This window comes from Lathyrus oleraceus, chromosome 7 (assembly GCF_024323335.1).
Source record: "Lathyrus oleraceus cultivar Zhongwan6 chromosome 7, CAAS_Psat_ZW6_1.0, whole genome shotgun sequence".
Taxonomy (NCBI): Eukaryota; Viridiplantae; Streptophyta; class Magnoliopsida; order Fabales; family Fabaceae; genus Lathyrus; species Lathyrus oleraceus.
Window position 1 is genome coordinate 45,797,477 of NC_066585.1, and position 10,025 is coordinate 45,807,501.

A 10,025-nucleotide genomic window follows, 5' to 3' on the forward strand; every position below is an offset into this window, starting at 1 on the left:
AACACTTAAATGAATAAGACAAAACATGAATAAAATACATTTATGCACAAATAAATTAACACGTGTGGCAATTCATCTCAGGTGTAATCAGTTAACCGTATATGGTTAATCGACCACAACATTAAAATATGCAGAAAACACGCATGAAAAGGGGTGTTAATCGGTTAGCCACTTTTGGTTAACCATTAACGCATAAAAAACAGTGACTTCATAACTGGTAGCATACATGAAATTTCCATAATTTATCACTTTGACATGTTATAACATATAATAATGCAACTTTGGATTAACCATACATGTCATAAAAATTATTTTAGTATCATGTAAAATGAAAATTTGTAAATACAATGAAAAACTCACATTCTTGAAAATTAAATAAAAAATTTGAAAGTTAAAATTTTGTGTACCTTTGATTCATTATAGAGTGTAATGAATAAATATTGAAGAATTATATGTCACCTTCATTTAAAATGCCAAGATCTTTTCTAATTTTGTAAAAAGCATCTCGAGAAAGCGGCTTTGTGAAGATATTCGCGAGTTGATTTTGAGTATCGATGAAAGAAATATCAACGTCACCTTTTAGAATGTGATCCCTTAAGAAGTGATGTCTAATATCGATGTGTTTGGTTCTCGAGTGCATGATTGGATTCTTTGAAATATTGATTGCACTTGCATTGTCGCATTTGAGAGAGATGCTACCTAGATTTATACCATAGTTAAGAAGTTGTTGCTTCAACCAAAGTATTTGTGCATAACAACTACCAGCGACGATATATTCTGCCACTGCAGTGCTGAGAGCCACATTCACTTGCTTTTTACATGACCAAGAGACTAGAGCATTTCCAAAAATGTGACATGTTCCACTTGTACTTTTCCTGTTCGTCTTACATCCTGCATAATCTGCATCAGAGAAACCAACAAGACTATATATACTACTTTTGGGGTACCATAAGTTGACATTTGGATGTTCCTTTGAGATACTTCATTATTCTCTTTACATCAGTGAGATGAGATTCTTCAATTGTTAAATTTCTTTTGTTATAAACTCTAAAGGCTTTACTAGAAAGATAATATCCAATAAAAATACCTTCATCGGATTTCTCATCAAACTTATTGAGATTGTCTTATTCAGTGTTTAAGATAAAGCAATAGCATGTCGTGCTCACCGTATCCTCCCAAAAATACTTTGGAAGATTTGAGTCGCTAAGCATTATTTTTGCAAGTTCCATAAGTGACCTATTATTTATCTCCACCACTCCATTTTGTTGAGGAGTCCTTGGTGCCAAGAAATTATGAAATATTCCATGTTCTTCGCAAAACTCTTCGAATGAGGCATTTTGGAATTCTCCATCATGGTCGCTTCTTATGGAGGTAATAGTTAGTGATTCCTCATTTTGGATTTGCTTCGCATATTTCTTGAACGCCTTGAATGTATCACTTTTTTGTACTAAAAAGACTGTCCAAGTGTATCTAGAAAAATCATCAATAATAACTAAAGCATACATATTACCTCCGAAGCTTCTTGTTCTTGATGGACCAAATAAGTCCATATGCAACAATTGTAGTGGCCTTGTAGTGGGCACCATATTCTTTGATATGAAAGTTGATTTGGTTTATTTTCCCTTTTGACATGCATCACATAATCTATCTTTGATAAACTCTATCTTAGGCAATCCAATAACAAGATCATGCTTTATTAGTTTATTCAAATGTTTCATATGAATATGAGCGAATCTTTTATGCCAAAGCCATGAATCATTATTGTTTGTCATGAGACATTTTACCTTAAAAGACAAATCATCAAGGGAAATTATAAATATATTATTAAATATTTTTCCTTTGAGTTTTACCCCATGTGTGACTTCATCTTCAATCAAGCATTCATCCTTGGTGAACTTGATCTTGAAGCCTTTATCACAAAGTTGGCTAATACTTAGAAGATTGTGCTTTAGTCTTTCAACATAAAGAACATCTTCAATGGATGTGAAAGGTGGTTGTCCAACTTTGCATATGCCAAGAATTATTCCTTTTTTTTATCTCCATATGTAACATAACCATTGGCCTTAAGCACTAGATTTGAAAATTAGTTAATGTCTCCTGACATATGCTTGGAACAACACTATCGAGATACCAAATATTTGATGCGGTTTTCAAGCATACCTACAAAAGAAATAATTTTTTTTATGTACCCAAATTGCTTTGGATACTTCATAGTTAGTACCTTTCTTTACCCACACATAATGCCCACTTGCCACACTAAAATTTCTAACATAGCAAACATTAGGTGTATGACCAATTATTCCATAATAAAAATAAGTAGGTTCAAAATTGCTTTTATATCTAGGAACATAAGATTTATTTTTAACAAATCTTTTCCTTTTAGGATTGTGATGAACAACTTTTGGTTTGTTCACTTTCTCTTTGGATGGTTGGTCATTAGCTTTAACAAAGATAGTTTTACTAGAACTTGATTTTAAAAACTTTGAATAACTAAGTCCACTTTTATCATTGAAATATCTTTGTTGACTAAGGGCACTTTCCAACTCAAATTGTCCTTTCTCATAACTTTTTAATTGGACAATTTGGAAATAAAGTGATTCACAATTTTGACATACAAAATTCTGTTTTTCATTTATCATATTTTGTTTTTCATCTTCGACATCTTTTTCCATTGTCACAACTTTTTCTTCTAGAGATGAAATTAGTTTCTTTTGTGATGATATTGCTTTATACGGAATTTTGTATTCTTTAAGAAGTTCATTTATGGAATCTTGTGCATCACTATCATAAAGAGAAAAATCGTTAATAACCTCATCTTCTTCATCATCAGAATGGTGTGAAGCCATGAATGCTAAATTTGCACATTCGCCGCTTTCTGATCCGGATGAAGAACTTATCTTATTATCTTCCCATACAACATATGCTTTTTTATTCTTGAATTCCTTATTGCCTTTAAAGCCACCTTTATATGACCTTGTTTTCCACATTCATAGCATGTGACATCTTGTATAGACATGGAAGCCTCCCTTTTCCTAAAATGTTTATTTATTTTTACATAAAAGGATTTGTCATTTTTACCAAAAAACTTACCAAGCCTTTTAGCAAGAAGCATGAAATTTTCATCTTCCTCTGATGTGCCATCATCTTTATCTTCTTTTGAATCTACTTTCAAAGTAATGCCTTTGGATTTCTTCTCTTGACTTTCATGCTTTTCAAGTCTTCCAAGTTCAAGTTCATGTTCTTGGAGTTTTCTGAATAATGATGTGGACGTTAGGGTAGAAAGACTTTTCTTCTCCGATATAGCTGTCACTTTTGGTTGCCATTCTCTAGTCAAGGATCTTAGCACTTTAACGTTGAGATCATAATTTGTAAAGGTACTTTCAAGTGCAATTAAATGATTCGTCAAGTGAACAAATCTTTTCTGCAATGCAACAATGGATTCTACGGGTTGCATTCTGAACATTTCATATTCTTGACTCAATGTGTTCAATATGGATCTTTTAACTTCAGCGGTTCCTTCATGAGTCTCCACTAACTCGTCCCATATTTCTTTTGCCGATTTACATTGAGAGATACGGAAAAACTCGTCCATACTTAATGCACTTTGAAGAAGATTGATAGCTTTCTTTTCATTAAGTATTTTTTTATTATCATCTTCATCATAAAAACTTTTAACCCTAGGAGTGCCAACACCGTTAACCACACTAGTTGGATTATGCAAACCACTTTCAACGGCTTCCCATATACCATTTCCTTGTGCTTCTAAATGTACCTTCATGCGGATTTTCCAGAAGTCAAAATATTCTCCAGAAAATAAAGGGGTTTGTTGCTACTACCACCATCTTTGAAACTCGGGTTTGTGCCAGCGGAAGCCATACTGGATCTTGAAGGAACAAGTTACCTACAACCTGCTCTGATGCCAATTGTAAGTTGAGTGTGCACCTAAGAAGGTGTGTGTGTGTGTGGTGGTGGTGGGGGGGGGGGGGGGGGCGTTGAATTAGGTACTAAGAATTTTTTTTCCGATTTTAAACTTGTTTTAAGAATCTTTCCTAAGTGATTAGTATATGATGAAAGCGGTAAATACAGAAAGATAAAGACCACCAAGAGATATCCTGGTTCCCCTCACATACCGAGAGTGCTCTAGTCCCCTTTCAACATGAAAGAGATTTTACTATTGTTAGGAATTATACAAGACTCTTCCTAGTCTTCCTATACAAACACTAACAATCACACCAAGAACAATCCTCTTGGATTTTTCACTAAGTTCAAAAAGAGAACAATCCTCCCTTAAATGAACCTCTTGTTTCCAACAATCCTGGACAACAAGGATACACAAAGTAATCTGAATTTTTTATAAATATGTGAAATAGAATTGTATAAGTATCAATCAATGGATTGATCTTCTCCTTATAACAAATAAATCTCTTAATGATATACAAGTGTTCACTATGAATAAAATGAAACTTAGAATGTTTTTCTATGAAGGTTAAGTGCAGAAAGTTTCACTCTTAAAATTCTGGTTTTGAACACTTAGAGAATTTTTGAAAGATGAAGAGAATATTTGAATGTTTGAAAATTTGCAAAAGGAGGTGTCATTAAAATCTGAAGAAATAGTGTTTATATAGCCCTAATACACCTCTACAAATGAATACAAATCATGAAAGGATGTCATGCTTCAAGAACTAGTTTTAAAAACCAAAGGAATGGAAAAATGCATTTTTTCAGGCACTAGTACAGTGGCAATCGGTTAACCAAAAGTGGTTAATCGATTACACCCTTATAACGTGCAAAAGATTTGAAAAATTCCGCTTGTTAATCGATTAGCACAACGTTGTTAACCGATTAACAGCCCTGTAGAACGCAAAAATAGTTATTTTTCAAAGAGAAAAACTTTGGTCAAATGCATCCAAACATTTTAAACAAACATGATATGAATGTATGAGTGCTTGAATACTTGTATACTCATTAGAAAGGTTGAATGCTATATACCTTATCATTCATGATCAATCCATAAGAATTTCTTCAAGACTTGACATAATATGAAACTTGTCTTTGCTTTAGAAATCTTTGAGCCATTTCTTTTTGTCAATCCATTATTGCTTTGTAGAATCTTGTCGTCATCAAAACACTTGAGAAGCATGTCTTCACATGAGTAGTTGGAGATGTACCTCATGTTGTTATCAGTCGAGTCTACTAGTGGAGTTGATCTGATATGTAATACCGAGGAACATGTTATTTTCTTTATGTTATTCTGTTACATATCTTTTCATTTAAAGTAATTATTTGATCCCTTTTGGCATGGATGATTTGTTGAGGCTATGGATGTCATACTTTTGTTTAACTCTGAAGTTTAGACTATGAATGTCATACATGTTATTCTCTTCAAGTATGAGTGTTTTTTATTTAAATAAGCAACATCCAAACTTCTTGGATTGTGAAGTGTCGGTACGTACGGTACGAGTATCATACGCGTATCGGTAATACGTATCTGGTACCGGTACTTTGCCTAAAATGGACTACTCGTGCTTCACAATGTAAAATGAGTCGATGATTAAAAATTCAAATTTGGAGATTAAGGAGTTCGAGGTTGCAAAATGTTCAAGTTTATTTTATAAAATAATTTTAAAAAATTGGTTTAAAGAAAAATAAATAAAAAAAAGTTTGTTAATTTTATTTTTAAAATTATTTTATAGATGAAAAAATGAAGAAAAGAACTTGGTTGGTATATTTATTTTTAAAATATATTTTAAAATTTTAAAAAGCTAAAAAAATTCATCATATATTGTTTTAACCCAAATATAATCATTTTGTTTTAGTATTATTTTAATTCACATGTAGTATAAAGTTTTACTTATAAAATAATATATACTTTGAATTGTTTATAGTGAATATTTATTATATTAAATTTATAGTATAATATTTATTATATTTATTCTTAAAAATGCTTTTTTTTAATATTTTGACTAAATTATAATTTTGGTTTTTATTTTATCTGATTCACGGAATTAATCCTCCTATTTTAAAATTAAACAGTTTTAATCATTCTCTAACTTTTTCATTATAAATTAATTAAAATTTCAGTTTTTAAAATTATTTTTTTGTTTATAATCTTTTATAAAAAAATTATATGATGATTTGTCAAATTTCACAAGAGATACATCATTTAAAAATAGACACATTATTAATTAAAGTGCAAAAATATAAAAAAAAATTAAAACGATTTAATTTTAAAATAGAGAGTGATTTCGTGAATCAAATAAAATAAAGAGCATGTAAACCTAATATTTTGAATCTAGAATACCAGTATTAACATTTAATTCACTTTATTTTATATTAATTATTTTTAAGAGGGTTAGGTATAATATTTGTACTTATCCCCTATTTGTTTTTTTGAATATTCAAAAGACACCGTCCGCATTCAAATATGTTATTAATGAAAACTATTACTTTTATTGTTTTTTTCTCTATTGAGTTTCTAAAAATAAAAACCAAAATCTATTTTAATTTATTAGTTTTCAAAACTTATAGATAAAATCATTTTCAAAAATATTTTTGTAAAATTGAATAACCATTTTTTTTTTCAAATTTTAATAATTAAAAAACATTTTTCCACAACTAAATCAAACAAACAAACGGTTAATCTTTCTAAAGACATCAAAGATTGGAATATATTGTCTCAACCAACCTCTGATGACCCCTTCACACAAAAAAACACTAAAAATGGTTAAAGAAAACAGATTGTTATGATCATGCACTTCCAGCTCTGATGAACTGTAAAACTATAATTAATAATTTCTACAGCATTCCATCTTACATCTGTATTATCATTATCAAGAATCATAGTATCCAGAGAGAAACATTTCACTGAATGAATCACCCACATGCATAACTGGCATGAGGTAAGGTAGAGCCTATAACAACCATTTGACATGTTTTGTCATCCACTGACAACCATTTCCATTATTATATCATTCCAAGAATCTATTGGCCCAGGTAAGCACCAATGCAAACAATCAGTCTGAACTTTAGCATTTTTGTCCTTGGCAAAGGGCTGAAACTGCCTGTATGGACCCGGATGTCCGTCCGGTCTCAAAAGCGAAAGCGGCGTTAAATCAAGAAGCTTTAAATTAACTCCGTTTTTCGAAGCTTTGGAAGCTGCCTTTTCAAACTCGTCTAACTCAACGTCACGAAGAATCTTGAGCAAATTCTTAATCTCCATTTGACCTTCTTTAATTGGCTCGGTTCTGTTGCACGTTCCTCCGCTAAACCACTCTCCGTTTTCAAAATGGTCGGGCGTGGATGTCCTGAACAAAATCTGGCCCTTGTGATCGGAAGACGATATGAAATCCAAGACATTTGTTAAGACTTTGCGATAGGCGACGCCAAACCCTATCTCTGTATAGTTCTTGTTAATAGTACACCAATGGCAGCCCAATATAGTGTTGTTCTCATAGTAGATTGCAGATTTGACAAACCATTTTCCAGTTGAAATAATAATGTAATCAAAGTTTAGATACTGATCTGTCCATTTACTATCCAGTTTGTCTACATGTAGCTGAACATCAGAACTAGAAACACCATTTATGTCTTCAAAAATAGCAGCTTCCGCAAGAAATGGTGACCAAATAACTGACATAGTTAAGTTGTACGACGGAAAGTTCCAGATTTTGGACTTGTACTCCTCATCATGGTAAACAAGGACAGCTTTTTCTACCTAAAGGTCAAAATAGTACAAGTGAATAACACTCACTTCCTTTGCAAAAATTTATATGATTAGTTTCATGATCAAACCATGCTTCAATTCAGTCCAAACATTCGGTAACAAAGTCCGGCTTTCACAAATTGACAAAATGCAGTAAATCAATTGCATAAAAGAATATTTCCTACTAATATATGAGTTAAACATATTCTTCTATTAGCCTTCATTCTCATTATCCTTTTCAACTCTTCTAAATTGAGTTGAAAGCTTCTCAAGTTTTGCTAATCTATACTTGATTCATATTTTAGCATTATTCACAACACAAGTATCTAAAAAAAGCTTTTCACTACAAATTGAATAACCATTCCAATCAACATTCAACTATCAAATGTTGTAAACTAAAATGCTTCTATCCTCAATTACTTTAGAGCTGGTAAACAAAATCTCAGAGTTCTTGTTCAACCCAACTCTTGGCGCCTTAGCTGTATAAAGTTATAAACCATAGCAAGATTATAACGCAACAAGGTCCCCTCGGCTTATATATTGAGCGAGATTCCGATGCAACTAGATCAATGACTTGTCCTCTACTCTTTACATCATTAGCGTAGCTATCCAAAAACATTTTCACACAAAACAACATATTCTCGACTTAATCTATAAACTCAAAAAACTACCAAGGTTATTATGCATTGCATTGGAACCAAAAAACAAGATCCGTCCAAACCCGAAAAAACACAAAAAAGACAGTTGTCTTAACCTCAAACAAAACATTCACAAAACACATACAAAAAAAGGAAAACAACGCTTGAGCCTAAAGATTCTCACCTTTGTCCATTCCATTTTGTACAAATTTTCACAACAGGAGCAACACTATGACATACTAAAGAAAACAATGAATGCAACACTTCAATTTAGCAACAAACCTTAGAAAGCATGCAGAGCAAAGACTGAACATGGTTACGAGAGATCGAATCACCAATAAGAGCCCAAACTTTCCCGCGCATCATATCAAGAAACCTCTGAGGATCAAATATAGGTAACTCACAATCCCTAGGAGCCCATTTCCAATACAAAAATTCCCTATCAGGTCTCCCATTATTCATGCAATTTTGATGCGATTCAATTAGGTCACAAGTTTCATTTGTATACATTGGACCCAACGGATTCCGTACCCAATCACCATCAAAATAATCACATTTTCCTGCATAATAAAAAAACAAAATTGAATTAGTTAGAGATATTAACATTAGTTACAAGTTAGTTACAAAATAGTTACAAACAAATTAGTTACAAGTTAGTTACAAATTGGTTACACAAAATTGAATTTCAGATCTAAAAAAGAAAATTAAGAACACTAACCAGTGTCGGTGGGAGAAACTTTATCTTGTTCATTTTGGAAAACTTGTTGTGAAATCTCAGAAGGAGCTGAAATGAGAGGTTCATCGATGAGAGGTGAAATGGGAGGGGGAAGAGAGTGAAAGAAGAGAAGACGAAAAGCGAGGACTGAGAAGAAAACAGTGAGAAGTAACTTGATAAGGTAATTTTTGTGGTTGAAATTGAAAGAAGAATCAATCCTCATTTCTTCTTAGAAACTCTTTCTCTTACTCAGTGAAGTACGTTACTGTTTCGACAAACTCGGAAATTTTTTCGAGTTTTTGATGGTAAGTTAGTTACACCGAGCATGGAAGATTTTGAGATATTTTTTCAGGAGAGGAAATAGTACTGCAATGATGAGAGTCAATTAGTGTCTGTGTATGTTGCTAGATCTATGTCAGGTTCAGACTTACTTTAATTATAGTAATTAATTAATTAATTAATTAATTCATCAATTAATAGGTATCATTAAGATAACTTTTTATTTCCAATTAATACATGTTTCTACTATAAATGTAGGATTGTTGACTATTTATTAAATGAGAAATTCCATTTTGCAATAGCTACTTTTTTTTATTTGACTTTTAAAAATATTATTTTTTTATTGTAAAAAAGAGAAAATAAGTTTAAATATAAATTTAGTTTCTATGGATTTTTTATGATTTTTTATTTAAGTTAAAAAAAAATTTTAAAATATCTGACTTAAATATATTTTTGATCATCGTATTTTAATTTTTTTTTAATTTTTAATCTCCATTTTAAAAATTAAATTATGAGAAGTCATTATTCCAAAATAATTTTGAGTCTTTTAGAGGTGACACATTTGTTAGAGGTTAAGGCGCAAACTCACGTGAAAGGGGAAGAAACACCTATGGAGAGCGAGAAAATTTTGGAGGTTAAAATAAATATCGTGGCATTTAAAAAAAATATTCATGAAAAGAAAGAATTCTGG

The 10,025-nt window shown here is 31.5% G+C and overlaps 1 protein-coding gene across 1 annotated transcript; it reads right to left on the minus strand.

Annotated features, from left to right (window-relative positions):
- Positions 1–6,762: 6,762 nt before the first annotated feature.
- On the minus strand, positions 6,763–9,467 carry LOC127108245 (protein trichome birefringence-like 24). Its single transcript, XM_051045687.1, has 3 exons — positions 9,059–9,467; positions 8,623–8,900; positions 6,763–7,714 (listed from the first exon to the last, which is right to left on the minus strand). Exons 1-3 carry the CDS (start codon positions 9,276–9,278, stop codon positions 6,938–6,940), a joined length of 1,275 nt encoding a protein of 424 aa, XP_050901644.1. The 5' UTR covers positions 9,279–9,467; the 3' UTR covers positions 6,763–6,937.
- Positions 9,468–10,025: the final 558 nt, after the last annotated feature.

Bases quoted from the DNA above. Each gene is read 5' to 3' on its own strand.
- LOC127108245 (XM_051045687.1), bottom strand. From the start codon at position 9,278: ATGAGGATTGATTCTTCTTTCAATTTCAACCACAAAAATTACCTTATC. The intron at 8,901-9,058 runs GTTAGTGTTCTT...TTTATTATGCAG, and splicing joins AGTTTCTCCCACCGACACTG to GAAAATGTGATTATTTTGAT. The intron at 7,715-8,622 runs GTTTGTTGCTAA...TTTGACCTTTAG, and splicing joins TGCTCTGCATGCTTTCTAAG to GTAGAAAAAGCTGTCCTTGT.